This window comes from Musca autumnalis, unplaced genomic scaffold (genome assembly GCF_047663935.1).
Source record: "Musca autumnalis isolate F117 unplaced genomic scaffold, ASM4766393v1 scaffold_4, whole genome shotgun sequence".
Classification (NCBI taxonomy): domain Eukaryota; kingdom Metazoa; phylum Arthropoda; class Insecta; order Diptera; family Muscidae; genus Musca; species Musca autumnalis.
The window spans coordinates 3483515-3498301 of record NW_027411977.1 but is presented as its reverse complement, the minus strand read 5'-3'; the positions used below and the strand labels follow the sequence as shown (position 1 = coordinate 3498301).

The following is a 14787-nucleotide window of genomic DNA, read 5'->3' as shown; positions in this document are numbered from 1 at the left end:
TGGGGAGCTGTCAAAGAAACCTTGTTGACCACCTACAATGCAATAGGCCGGTCTGTGGTAAGCTATGCGGCGCCAGCGTGGTCTGCAAAGGTTAGCACTACGCAGTGGAAGAAGATTCAAACCTGCCAGAATGCTGCCCTGAGGACTGCAACAGGGTGCCTCCTCATGACACCAGTGGACTATCTTCATGAGGAGACGAAGATTTTACCGGTGCGTCAACACAATAAGATGTTGTCGATGCAGTACCTGCTTGGGTGTTATCGCAGTGAGCATCCCTGTCACGATTTAATGGACAGGCTTCCTCCACCCACGCACGTCAGGAGAGATCGTCATGATCTAGAGAGAGAGAGAGGTCCAAAGGTATAAAAGAGAACCTTTAGACAAACGAACTTATCAGGCAGTCTTGGATAGCATTCACACTGACATGGTTGCGCAGGCAGTACAGAGATACAGTGTGAATGCCGTACTTGGAGACCACCCCCCATCCATCGCAGCAGAAGAACGCGCCAGCTGCCAAGGCACCTGTCACCTGTCCTTATGGACGCAATCAGTCCAGGTTGCAGATTTATTCAATCTTGAATTCTTCGATACAGAGGAACCTGGTAACTGCAATAATACACGAACACATTTCCGCTGCTACAACAACAACCAATTCCTGCACTAAAAAAATAAACATATGCAGTCAGATTTTTGCTGTTAATTGATTCTCTTTTTATTTTTTACAATTTTTACTTTGAAACAAAGTTTTCAATATTAGAAAATCTAAATACTGATGCCAACTAATTAGCAGAAAATTATAAATTAACGGAAAAAAGGAAACAGTAAAGCAAGCAACCATTCTCACTTCATGTATGTTTTGTAGCTTTGGAATACAACCCACACAAGGCAATTCTAGAATAAACTAATCGTAAACATATACTTTAACTAAGACAAAATTAAATGTACATATAAACTAAAATTAATATTACGGCAAAATTACTGATCTATCATCATTTCTTGTATTTGTTTGTTTTGTATTAATAATTGTACATACTAATATTATAAATATTATTTTGCATATGTGACAGGTAAATTATAAAAAGTTTTCTCTTTATAAGTATATAAAGTCATTGTTGAGAAGCAAGAACATTTTTAGTTTTTGTTGTTTAGAAAAGGAGAGAGAGTTTAAGTTGTTTTATTCATTTTTGGTTGGAAAAGCTAAAAATTGCATCTAGTCTATTTTAACATTGGAATAAATTTTACGTACAAAAACACTTGTGCCAATGTAGCCCACTGTTCCGCATATTATACCTAAAGCACCACTGAATAACGCCATATATCCAAAATAAAATGTGGTTTGGAAAAGGCCATACATTCTGTCAAATAGAAAATAAATACATAAGAAACACTGAGAGAAATTATACAATTTCAGTTGAAACTTACTTGGTTTTGAAGAAGAAGTAATAAAATGAATAAGCATACACATATATCGAAGTTGAGGCGGCAGACATAAAACTGGTCCACTGCCATCGGTAGTCTTCGGCGTTTAACAGGAAGTAGGAGCATACAATTGTCACGCATACTGTAACAATGGTCAGAATGGTAAAGACCAGCAACATAAACCCGTAAACATAGTAAATTTTATAGGCCCAAAACGATGTAAATATAAAATACCTAAAATAAATCGGGAGAGTAAAAGGGAACTTTGCAACAACCGCAGTGAAATATTCTTCTGACTTACATTTCGATGAAGATTGAACCAAAAGGCAAAATACCTCCCAATAAAATAATTATTGCCGGTTCCATGAACCATTTCTTTTCTGGTATAGGTCTAGGGACAGCATTAACGCGACACGGATAATCAGGCTGACCATCCAAATTACGGCCCACGACCGTGCCAACTAACGTAAGTGGTAAGATCACAAAGAAGCATATACACGTGACGGCAACCATTGTACCAAAAGGAATAGCTCTAGAAGCATGATAACCAATGGCTATGAAATTTATAAAGAAGGCTGTTCCACACACAAACACCGGAACCATAAAGGCAGAAACCAACATCTGACGAATCCACAACCGACCACCTAATCGAGAATATAATGATCCACCGAAGTAGCCATTGATAGGAGATGTTGCAGCATATACGAATATAGCAGTAGATAGCATTGAACCACGTCTGTCAAAAAAGGGTAATTTATATTCATAATTTCAACATCATTTAAAAGGCTTACTCTGTGTATAATTCTCCAACAATTGCGAAAATAATTACACAAAAGACCACAGAAATCAATTGATATCCAGCACCAATTAGAGCCGAAAACAATAGGGCATGTGGAGGAGAGCGGAAAACATCGCCATGTACTTGTTTCCAACCATATTCATCGCCTAAATCACGCTCCTGTAAATACGAGTAAAAATTGGAGGAAAATTGTCATATTATTTTATTGTTTTTACGAACCATATCATCCATTTCTTCGTCTTTGCTATAGCGGGCATAATCTTTGCGCAAAGTACGCATCAGAATCATCGAAACTAAACCAACGAGGAAAATGACCATCATGAAACTGTTAAATATGCTAAACCAGTGAATCTGAAAAGAAAACGCAATTAGAGGAACACTCTTATTCATAATTTCATAAATATTTTATATAGACTTGGTGTAATGTACAGATACAAATGCAATATATCTTTCTGAATCTACCCCAAAGCAACAACGTTTAAAAACATTTGCATTCACTTGTTCATTAACTTACCCTATGTTGGAAGAAATTCGGGTCCAAATATTTGTCGAAACGATCCTTAAATTCCACTACGCTGGGCTTCCAATTCACTTCATAAGAGAATTTGATTTTGGATCCCGCCACCAGCAACTCTTTCTTTTCCGTTGTCAAACTAATATCCACAATTTGTTGGCCATTGCGACCTATGTCGAATTTCTTGTGTGTATAAATGTAATACCTTCCTTGATCATCCTTTTCCCCTACTTTTCCCCAAATTGGCAAGCCATCAATATACATTTGATACCAGTATTCATTCATAACGGCGTAAGTGAAGGCTTTGACCTTATCATCCGTCAAATCCACCATACAAATAACAGTGGAGGGAACATCACCTGCAACAAACAATGAAGGACATTTAACAAAATCATGTAATAAATAATCATCACATTCTCATTATACATACGATTGAATTCAATTTCGTAGCCACTGAATTCCAATTCCACACCCTGCAAAGCTTCACTAAGTGTTTCATGGTAATGGGATATACTGGATTTAGAACCACTGCAAAAAGGCAAACTAAAATATGCATATGTCTCTTGGCGATTATGATAGGGGCCAACCGTATTCATCCACAGAACAACTTCTTCGCCATCATTATACTGCAAATACACAACGACGAATTATATAGTAGAATGTCAAGTATGCCAGGAGTGTTTAAATAAATTCCCTGTAAAACTTGCAAATTTATTTTTCACAATTATACTCACTTTATGATTGTGCTCATCACCATCAACGCTAACGCTGACAAGAACAAGAAGCAATGTCAACGAAAACACCGCCAACCCCAACCCCATAACTTAGGCCTGTTTATGATGATCTTGAAATTATTCGCAGTTAGTTGCACTTGTTTATCTTAAACTAATATCCAACAGCCCGGAAGATAATTATATATTTCTACGTGGCTTTTCCTTTACAACCAGCTGCAAAAATAAAGTTGATGTTACAATGTCAGAAAAAAACTAGAATCGTACTAGAGATAGGTAAGTGTAAGTCGACTATCGATTAATCGATTAGTCGATTTTTACTTTAAAAAGTCTAATGCCATGTTCATACCAGCATTTGAATCACGTTGTTCGCTCTCATAAATTCGTACACGAATTAACCCGTTCATACGACATGGTATACAATTCATAGCAAAATGATTTATATTTTCATACTTTTTAATTACTGATTATAAAGAAAGTTTCAGCCAAAAGATGAGTAGAGTTGTACAATCTAGTTCATTTGAAAGATCTAGATCTTTTAACTGAACTAGTTCAGTAATCTAGTTCATCGTTCACTATCCAGTTCAATCAATAAAATGTGGAATTATTTTATATCCCATATCCCGGAATAAATAAAATGCATTTATTATTTGTGCAAAAGAATAAAATAAAAAACTTTCTTATATTAAATTATAGAATGTCTCCGTTAAATTCAACCGTCTATCATTGAATATATCCGCAACTGAAGATTTTATAAATAGCCTTCCCATCAATGTTGCCAGTATTGGGGATTTTTCCCCAAACTGGGAATATTTTTTTCAAAAATGGGGAACAAAATTTAGGATTGGGCATGGTTTAATAAGAAAGGTTAGCTAAAGCTTCCTGAAAATTTAAATTTTTTCTTTCGACTGTTCCTAAAACTTCAAAACGATATACACAATCTTTGTATGTGTGTGTGATGTTTGAATAATATGCCAAACAATTTTAAAAGCATTCGAATTCAATGGTTTTTAAAATAGTTTTTAGAATATTTGTATGGGAGAAATTTGTCAGATTTTCATTGAAAGAAACATTTTATCATACCCACAACTCGATTATGTGGAGAAACCTTGGCCCTTCATTCATTTTTCGTGTTTTTTATAAAATGCTCAACATTGGTATTGTAAACAAACCCACTTGTTGCTTTTGTGTTTACTGATTTTGATGTTTTAGGGCGAAACCTATAGCTCTGCGTGTTGCGTTTGCGTTCAAAAATACAAAAACAAAATACATGTATTTGTTGTTGTTTTCAATTTGAAATACATGTATTTTGTTTTTGTATTTTTGAACGCACACGCAAAGCTATAGGTTTCGCCCTTAGGAATTCAGGATAAACAAGGGTTCTATAGATTTTTTCCATGTAAATCTACCTCTTTACTTACCCTGCGTTTACATATGACAGGACAGTTCAGTTCATGTATTGATTGTCAAAAACCCAAAACTAGCCTGTGTGACTACAAAAACAGTTGTAAAATTATGAATAAAAATCGTCGATTTCTTTTTGTGTTCCGTTCACATATTTTGTTTTTGTTCATGTTCTTTTGTTTTCAACGCATCTGAATTATCGTATCACTTCTTTTTCACAAAAATGTCAAAAATTTGTTAACCCGACTGTCTGTGAAAATATGATGGACAGCTGGAAGACAACCGACAAATGTATGTATGTGTTAGTAAATCAGAGTTGTATTTGAAGACAAACTGTCTGGTGTAAACGCCTAGTTATACCATGGTATAAGTAAAAAGGTAGATTTAAATGAAAAAATCTATAGAACCCTTGTTTTTCTTGAATTCATAAAATTTCAAAATTAGTAAACAAAAAGGCAACAAGTGGGTTTGTTTACAAAATACCAATTTTGAGCATTTTATAAAACACGAGAAAAATGAATGAAGGGCCAAGGTTTCTCCACATAATCCAGTTGTGGATATGATAAAATGGGTGTTTCAATAATAAGCTGAAGGATTTCTTCCATACAAATGTTCTAAAAACAATTTTGAAAATCATTGAATTCGATTGTTTTTAAAATTGTTGGCATATTATTCAAACATCACACACACATATACAAAGATTGTGTATATTGTTTTGACGTTTTAGGAACAGTCGAAAGAAAAAAAATTAAATTGACAGGAAGCTTTAGCTAACCTTTATTATTAAACCATGAGTTATACCATGGGATTGGCAAAGACATAAGCTTTGTTCCTTTACTTTTTTAATGGTAAGAGTGGTAAAAGAGAAAAGTGTCAAAATTGTTCAAAATTGCTCTCTCATGAACATTTTTACCAGAAAAGTAAAGGAACGGAAAAAATGGTAGATCCGGCAGCAATGTCAGAAAAAAACATTAAAAAATCGATTATCGTCTTTTATTTCACAGTTTTTAATTTAAGGTGTGTAACTTTCCCAGCAATAATTACTCAGTCAGTTCCAGCAACCTCTCTCAGTGAATTTTACTCTCTCAAGCAAGAAAAATTGCAGAAAGTTATCGAACAGCATTTTGCAAAAACTTGGAAGAAAGTCAGCTGTTTCCGAAAATGTTTGAAATTTGTTTTGGTTTCTTTTGATATTTTAAACCAAATGGAAAAAAAACATAAATTTTAAAATTGCAGTTTACTTATTTAATGCTTTAATCCTATCCACAACGCTTCAGAATCTAAAAAAATGTGCAATTGTGAAATTTTCTTGGGCAAAAATGTTAACATTTCGAGTTGTTTACATTGAACAGGTGATTAAAAGTCAGCTGATCAGACTTGCAAATTTTTGCGGGACAAATTTTCCCAGCAAAAATTTGCAAGTTCTCAGTCACAAAAATCTCCAAAAATCTCTCCAAACTCGCTCTCTTTTGCTGGATAATTTTGTTATCGAACAGCATTCAGCAATAATTTGTACGAATTTGTACAAATTATTGGGTTATCGTACACACCTTTAGTGTTGTCAGTGTTCGACTTTTTCTTCGGTCAATCGTCAAACAAAAGTCGAAAAATCAGTTCTGCCATTTTCTACCTGCAGAAATTTTGCTGGTAGCCTGTGGTAGAAGAGAAAGCCAGTTTCGCTCTCTCCCCTCTCACTCTCTTAAAAATTGCTTCCAGTCTTGCCACTTTTCGGGGTTAAGGAACGCTTTGCAGGTTAAAAATGGTAACAAATGGTTAAAATGGTAACCTCAGGTAAGTAAAGGAACACAGCTATAAATACAACTAAGACTAGACAAAATGCATGCAACAAAAAAATGTTAACGAAACTTTGTATAGAAACATTACCCTTAACAGGTTGCAGTTAATTCAAAATCGCAACCAAGGAGGAACATTTCATGTAATGGTATCAGAAACGAAATTTATGAATTCAAGAATAATTATATGTCAATTGGGTCGGTAAATTCGGTTAAATACGTAAAAATGTATAAAAGAAAAAAAAGTTATATCACCATATCGTAATATAACATTTGGCCTGTTCCTTTACTTTTGAAAATGGTAAAACCGGCAAAAGTAGCAAAAGTTGTAAGCTGCTACCATATGATTTGTATGGTGTCTGAAGTAAAGGAACGCTTTTCGAGTAAAAAGTGGTAAAACTTGAAGATTCTTCCACGTAAAGGAACAGGGCTATTATGTTAAATTCAAAAGCCATTCACTGAAAAATGATAGCAAAAAAATTTCTTATCTTGTTGTATTTATGTCTTTGGGATTGGGGAACTGGGGATTTGATGGGGAAAAGCCTTAAAAATTTGGAAATTTTATTGGAACAAATCCTATTTGTTTTCAAATCTTGTAGTTCTCATCCAGGATAATATACTTTGAATATTTGCATTTTGTTGCAAATAATATACCACAAGACCTGTATGTCAAGTTCCTATAATGGTAGCTGACTGTTTTGTTGTGTACGTCATATGACCTACTGAATTACTTCATATTTTCAAATGATAAATTGGAAAATGCGATTATTTTTGCTGCCATCTCGGATTGAAACGTTGACATGATAACAACAAATTTCTCAGAGGTTGTTAAACTCCTCTGTAAGGGGAAGACACATATTTCGGCTATATAAAACTTCATCGAAGGGAGTGTCGTATTATGCGCGCAAAGTTGTTTGAATTCATTGCTAAGCGGCTCAGCAGACTAGATGATTTAAAATAAAATCGGTTTACAAAAATTGATTTGCACCCTTTGGAAGAAGAAACTTGAATTTATGGACGATCTACCAGTAACAACCAAGTAGGCGATGGAGAAATCATCGTTTTCGTGAATAACCCGGCAATAATGTTAAATATTTGGCCTGTTCCTTTACTTTTGAAAATGGTAAAAACGGCAAAAGTAGTAAGGTTGTAAAATGTTCCCATATGAATTTTATGGAGTCTGAAGTAAAGGAACGCTTTTGGAGTAAAAAGTGGTAAAAATTGAAGATTCTTGCACGTAAAGGAATAGAGCTATTAATAAAATTATTAAGAATTTTCACTAATTTTCGTCCAATGAATATATTTGGGGATGAACGTAGAGCTGGCAAAAATCGATGGAATATCGATTTTTTTTTAAATACAATATTGATAGATAGTTTTGTCTATCGATATTATTACATTAAGTGGGGTACACACGATCAGTTTTGACTGTCAGTTTTGCTCAAAAAATCGGTTGCTTGCCAGTGTGGCCGTTCACTTTTGTCATTCATCAGGCAATCACAAAATATTTTGTGGTTGCTGGACTGTTTGACAGTTATCGATAATTCCGAAAAATCGACAGTCAAAACTGATCGTGTGCCCCACTTAAGAATCAAAAGATCGAAAAATCGATTTTTGCTTGGTAAAGTACAGTACACATTAGGTGTGTTCGTTTACTCGATAATTTGTACAAATTTGTACAAGTCCAGTAACTTCTTGTAAACGACTAACCCTGCGTTTACAAATGACAGGACAGTTGACTTCATGTATTGATTGTCAAAAACCCACAACTTGCCTGTGTCCAGACTAGGGATACGTAAAATCGATTTCGGTTAATCGATTAATCGATTATTAGCCGCAAATTTTCTAAAAGTCGTAGTCGACTATTGACTGTGCGAAAACCGGATAATCGATTTTTCTTAATCGACTTTCGAAAGACGGAGTCAACTATTAAGTCTGTCTGGTTACTTTCGCAGCAAGAATTGTCCAGCAAGAACTTTCTCAGAGAGTAAGGGGTTTTTATTCTCTTTTGCTAGAAAATTATAAGAAGTAAACAGACACCTTCCCAGCAAAAACCAGCAAGCAATCAGCTGACTTGCCAAAACAGAACAATTTGTCCGCCATGTCCGCCAACAAAGGAAGCAAACACGTTGTATTTTATTAAAAATAAAAAAGAAAATGAAACAAAAAAGTATTTTTCCACTTTACAAATTTGTTCTCCATAAAACAATACAATTAGACTATGTTATTTCCACAATAAAATTGTTTTTAATGTTCACAAACATAAATCAACAAAAAACTAAAAACGGCTGATTGATTGTTTTCAGGAAGAAGAAGAGCTTGCAAGTGCTTGCTAGAAGAAATTTGTCCAGCAAGAATTTGCAAGCTCTCAGTGAAAGAACTGTCAAAATGTCTCTCTCGAATCGCTCTCTTTTGCTGGTTTTTTGTGTTAACAGACGACTTCCAGCAACAATTGGTACAAATTGTTACAAATTTTAGGGTAACCAGACACAGCTATTATTCGTAGTCGACCATTAAGCTGGGTACACATTGTCAGTTTTGAATGTCGATATTTCGCAATTATCGATAACTGTCAAACCGTCCAGCAACCACAAAACATTTTGTGGTTGCATGATGAATGACAAAAATGAACGGCCACACTAGCAAGCAACAACAAAGCTGTCATTCAAAACTGACAATGTGTACCCAGCTTTAGTCGTAGTCTATTATTTGCTCTGTTCCTTTGTCTGTGTTTAGACACACAAATTTCTCGGGAAAGTAAATTGAGTTTTTAGGGAGAGAGCGGAGAGGAAAGAGCTCCTCAATACTCTTTCCTACCCCCTATTGCCTAAAAACTGAATTTACTTTCCCGAGAAATTTGTTTGTCTAAACACGGACTTTACGTACCTGAGGTTACCGTTTCTTACCATTTTTAACCTGCAAAGCGTTCCTTTACTTTAAAAAGCACGCAATTTATATGAGAACAGTTCACCACTTTTACCATTTTTTACCACTGTTACCATTTTTAAAAGTAAAGGAACAGACCAATTATTCGTAGTCGACTATAGGTGTGAGAACAAGTCTGATCAGCTGACTTTTAATCACATGTTCAATGTAAACAAATCGAAATGTTAACATTTTAGATCAAGAACATTTCACAATTGCACATTTTTTTAGATTCTAAAGCGTTGTGGATAGGATTAAAGAATTAAATAAGTAAAGTGCAATTTTAAAATTTATGTTTTTGTTCCGTTTGGTTTAAAATATCAAAAGAAACAAAAACAAATTTCATACGTTTTCGGAAACAGCTGACTTTCTTGCAAGTTTTTGCAAAATGCTGTTCGATAACTTTCTGCAATTTTTCTTGCTTGAGAGAGTAAAATTCACTGAGAGAGGTTGCTGGAACTGACTGAGTAATTATTGCTGGGAAAGTTATCGTACACACCTTATTAATCGTGGACGATTATTAGTCGTAGTTGACTATTGGGTGTGCTAAAACCGCGTAGTGGACGGTACTTTTTTATACATTTAAGTGGAGTACACACGATCAGTTTTGACTGTCAGTTTTGCTCAAATAATCGGTTGCTTGCCAGTGTGGCCGCTAATTTTTGTCAGTCATCAGGCAACCACAAAATTGGTCTGTTCCAGTACTGCAAGAATCTTCTAATTTTTACTATTGCTCTGTTCCAGAACTGGGAGAATCTACACATTTTTAATATTTTTTTCGATAACATAAAGGAAAAATTGTTATCGGAGTAAAAATGTGTAGATTCTTGCAGGTTCTGGAACAGAACAAATATTTGCTCTGTTCCAGAACCTGCAAGAAGCTATTTTTTACTCCGATAACAATTTTTCCTTTATGTTATCGGAAAAAATAGTAAAAATTAGTAGATTCTTGCAGTACTGGAACAGACCAATTTTGTGGTTGCTGGACAGTTTGACATTTATCGATATTTTCGAACCTGCAAGAAGCTACTATTTTTTACTCCGATAACATTTTTTCCTTTATGTTATCGAAAAAAATAGTAAAAATTAGTAGATTCTTGCAGTACTGGAACAGACCAAATATTTTGTGGTTGCATGATGAATGACAAAAATGAACGACCACACTAGCAAGCACCAACAAAGCTGTCATTAAAAACTGACAATTGCTATGTTCCAGAACCTGCAAGAAGCTGCTATTTTTTACTACGATAACAATTTTTCCTTTATGTTATCGGAAAAAATAGTGAAAATTAGTAGATTCTAGCAGTTCTGGAACAGACCAAATGTGTACCCAGCTTAATACGTATCCCTAGTATGAACTTCTTGCTCTGTTCCAGAACCTGCAAAAAGCTACTATTTTTTACTACGATAACATTTTTTCCTTTATGTTATCGCAAAAAATAGTTAAAATTAGTAGATTCTTGCAGTACTGGAACAGACCATCTGATTTATTTACCAGCATTCGACCAGAATTTGTTTTTATTATTAAAATATGTATGTTGAAAATACACAGTAAGTTCATGAAATATCCAAATCCTATAAAAGTTTATCTACTATAAACATATTTAAGGTTTTAATATCATTGCTCTGTTACAGAACTGCGAGAATCTACACATTTTTAATATTTTTTTCGATAACATAAAGGAAAAATTGTTATCGGAGTAAAAATGTGTAGATTCTTGCAGGTTCTGGAACAGAGCAATTACTTGCGCGTTGAAATGTCGATGTTTGTTATCGACTAACCCGAGTTTAATTTACCGTAACCACAGAACGTTATTTAACAGAAAGAATTACTTTAAGAATTATTTTTGCGGAAAAGATGAGCGATCAGCAGAAGCAACCAAAACTACCATCAGGCTGTTTTACATTTTGGATTCATTGCAATATCTGCTACAGGATGTATTTTAATAAGGAATGCCGTTTCTTCCTAATGGCTTGCAATCACGTTATTTGCGAGCATTGCTTGGAGGGACATTTACAACAGCCAGGGCCAGGTGTCTATAAATGTACGTTGTGTCTAAAAATTACCAGAACATGCGAAATTGGAAACGCAATGCCAGTAAATCTAAAAGAACTATTTCATCCAGAGCCATACCAAGGACTCAATATCAATCGTATTATTTTGTTTCAAAAAAATCATCGTCAACGGTTTCTTGACCAACACGAAAGAATGGTAAGGATGGTACGAGTACATATTGTCCATTTGTCGATGAGACGCTTATTTTTTTAGACCAAAATAATGGAGGAAAATAGACGTCAATGTAATGATCTAAAGGAAAAGAGTCAAAATATGTATCAAGATTGCAAAAATCTTCGACATGAAAGAAAGAACATAGAAAAAAGAGCTAGGTTGATTAAAAAACAGAGAAGAGAAATGGATGATAACAGGTAATTATAAATGGTGCCTTAACTCTGGTTTAGTAAAAACTCTCCGATTTTTTTGAATGTATAATTTTCTTGGGGACGGATCCGGTTTTTGGACCCGAAAGTCCGGGTACAAAACCCGGGTTAGACCTGGCTCTACTGAGCCGATTGTTACAAAATGGGAGCATTGGAAAGCGTATGGAAATACCTATCCAACAAGTGGTCATACGGTCAAGTGTTCAGGTGATATAGCCGAAAAACATATTTTTGGACCCGGATTTTACCATAAAACCCTCAAAAAGTCGAAAATCGACATTCATCGTAAGACAAAATATAAATAAATATATGTTGTAATATCTACTCTGGATCCAGAGATATGGATGATCCCTCCATTTTCGACTTTATGGGGGTTTTATATAAAACCCCTTCTCCAAAAGACTCTTTTCAATCTATATAAACAATTGTTGTATAGGTATTTCAATAAGCTTTCCAATGATACCCATTTTGTAGCAATCGGTTCAGTAGAACCAGGTCTAACCCGAGTTTTGTACCCGGACTTTTGGGTCCAAAAACCGGGTCCGTCCCCAAAGAAAACTATACATTCCCGTGATCAGCGTAACAATATCTACCTCTAAATAAAAATTCAAAAAATCTGATGGTTTTTACTCGACTAGAATCGTTCCTACATGGATAACAAAATTGAGGATCAAACGTGTTTTTAAATTTCTTTTCAATTACACAACGGTGGAACACTGCGTTGTCCAGATATACATTAGGTGAGGAATATGGAAACCCCTTCCCATAAATACCCTCATTCGCCGGGGCAGAACGAAAAATTGGCCGACTTCCATACTGTCAGTTGCTTTGTATTCGTGCATGAAACTAGGGGTTTTTAAATCGACTTGGTAGTTATGGATTTTTGAGACAAAATAAATATTAGGACATTTCCAGGACTATATTTGGGAAAGTATGGATTTCTCACACAAAATGTTTAATGGCGTTTGTGATCAATCCAATCGATCCTGTGAGATAAATTTTGTTACTCCGGACACGATTAGAATATTCAATATACATAAGTAATGATACCTCAATTTTGACATAAGGTATGTTCGTTTACTCAACAATTTGTACAAATCCAGTAACTTCTTGTAAACGACTAATACGGCGTTTATATTATAGTTTTTTGCAGGGTTAACCTTCTTTATGAAGATTTGTTTGAAGTATATACAATGGAAATGACATTTGAAACCCAGACCCACTGGGTTAACCTTGTTATATATAAACGGCCTATAAGGTCTTTTGCATTGTACTGTAAGGTATACGAACAACTTCCAGTAACAATTCGTACAAATTTTGAGTAAACGAACACACACATATGCTCTGTTCCAGAACCTGCAAGAAGCTACTATTTTTTACTACGATAACATTTTTTCCTTTATGTTATCGGAAAAAATAGTAAAAATTAGTAGATTCTTGCAGTACTGGAACAGACCAATATACTTTCATTATTAAAAAGATCTAAAGCGGCCCATACACTATCAAATTTTGATGTCAATATTTCTAGTAGTATGTCTAAACTTTTCAAAATATGAGAATGTGTGTGTGAATTTTATGGATTGAGGAAAATCAAAATAGTTTTGATTTTCAAAATGTATGGGCCGCTTAATATGTTTTTAAAAACTGATTGATCGAACACTTGCAAATTTTTTTTTCGCAGCTCAAGTAAAACGTCTTCATCGGAAAATACAATCTTTTCTGACATAAGTCCCCGCCGGCTTTCGACCACGGATACGGCAATTACATCTTTTTCAGATCTGACACCATCAAATCCATTCGACTTTTAAAATTGTATCTATCTATAAGTTATAATGCAGTAATACACGAATATAACAAAGTGAAAAAACCAGGATACAAAAACAGCTTTCTATTTCACATTTAATTTAGTTTAATTTATTTCAAGATTGGTAACCAAGCCAATAAGGCCGTATATCTTACAAAAACAAATTTAAATCTAATAAATACATAACGATAATCGCAAAAAAAATTCCTAAAAAATACGAAAATGCAGACTACCCATTAAAAAAAATTTCATAATATAATATTACAAATTACATAATATTACAAATGTTCATAAAAATAAAATGCAATTAAAGAATATACAAAATGGACCAAGAGAAAAACAGTATTTCATTAACCCAGCTATACAAAGTAGATATAACGAACACAAAAGAACCCGATATCATTCAGACGTCATGAGACTGAGCATATATGTATGTACAACTTCCTTTTGAAGGAACACAGAGAACAGTCAAACCCTTTAACAGAAGGTGGCAAATTATTAAATTTACTTGCAATTCTTACTAACCCAGCGTTTACACATGCCAGTGACAGTTCGAAAAATTCAATACATACACAATATTTTACTGCCACAATTAAATTGTTTGAATTGTCGACTCCACTGGCACTAGATTTTTCATGCCAGCAAAATTTTGAACTGGCTGTCAGTAATATGTCGAAAATGAAAAAAGAGTTGCCGAGACTATTTTTTAATCCATGTACATTTTTGTTTCTTTTAAGAATGCAAAGATTTAATGCATATTTTCAAAAAGGTTTGAAATACAAATAATACATCTCCGTAGCTGCAATATATTAGTGGTAAATAAAACATAATTTTGATGTTTTTCATGAAAATATAGGTTGACAAATAATTTCCCCTCTGGGATTATACAATATTAAAAAGGCGGCAATACCAGATTCATTATGTTTATGATTGAAGACAATCTTTTTAAAACGAAATAA

At 34.3% G+C, this 14787-nt stretch overlaps 1 protein-coding gene and 1 long non-coding RNA gene across 2 annotated transcripts; one reads left to right on the top strand and one right to left on the bottom strand.

Moving 5' to 3' along the window:
- Positions 1–687: 687 nt before the first annotated feature.
- TM9SF3 (transmembrane 9 superfamily protein member 3) lies at positions 688–3775 on the bottom strand. The gene is made up of 8 exons (XM_073986454.1): positions 3467–3775; positions 3163–3358; positions 2733–3091; positions 2438–2569; positions 2211–2377; positions 1721–2155; positions 1423–1653; positions 688–1355 (listed from the first exon to the last, which is right to left on the bottom strand). Exons 1-8 carry the CDS (start codon positions 3551–3553, stop codon positions 1211–1213), a joined length of 1752 nt encoding a protein of 583 aa, XP_073842555.1. The 5' UTR covers positions 3554–3775; the 3' UTR covers positions 688–1210.
- A 7589-nt stretch (positions 3776–11364) lies between these two features.
- Positions 11365–14758, top strand: LOC141402074 (uncharacterized). Its single transcript, XR_012412513.1, has 4 exons — positions 11365–11797; positions 11855–12012; positions 12754–13064; positions 13706–14758. It is a non-coding gene; the product is annotated as an uncharacterized lncRNA (long non-coding RNA).
- Positions 14759–14787: the final 29 nt, after the last annotated feature.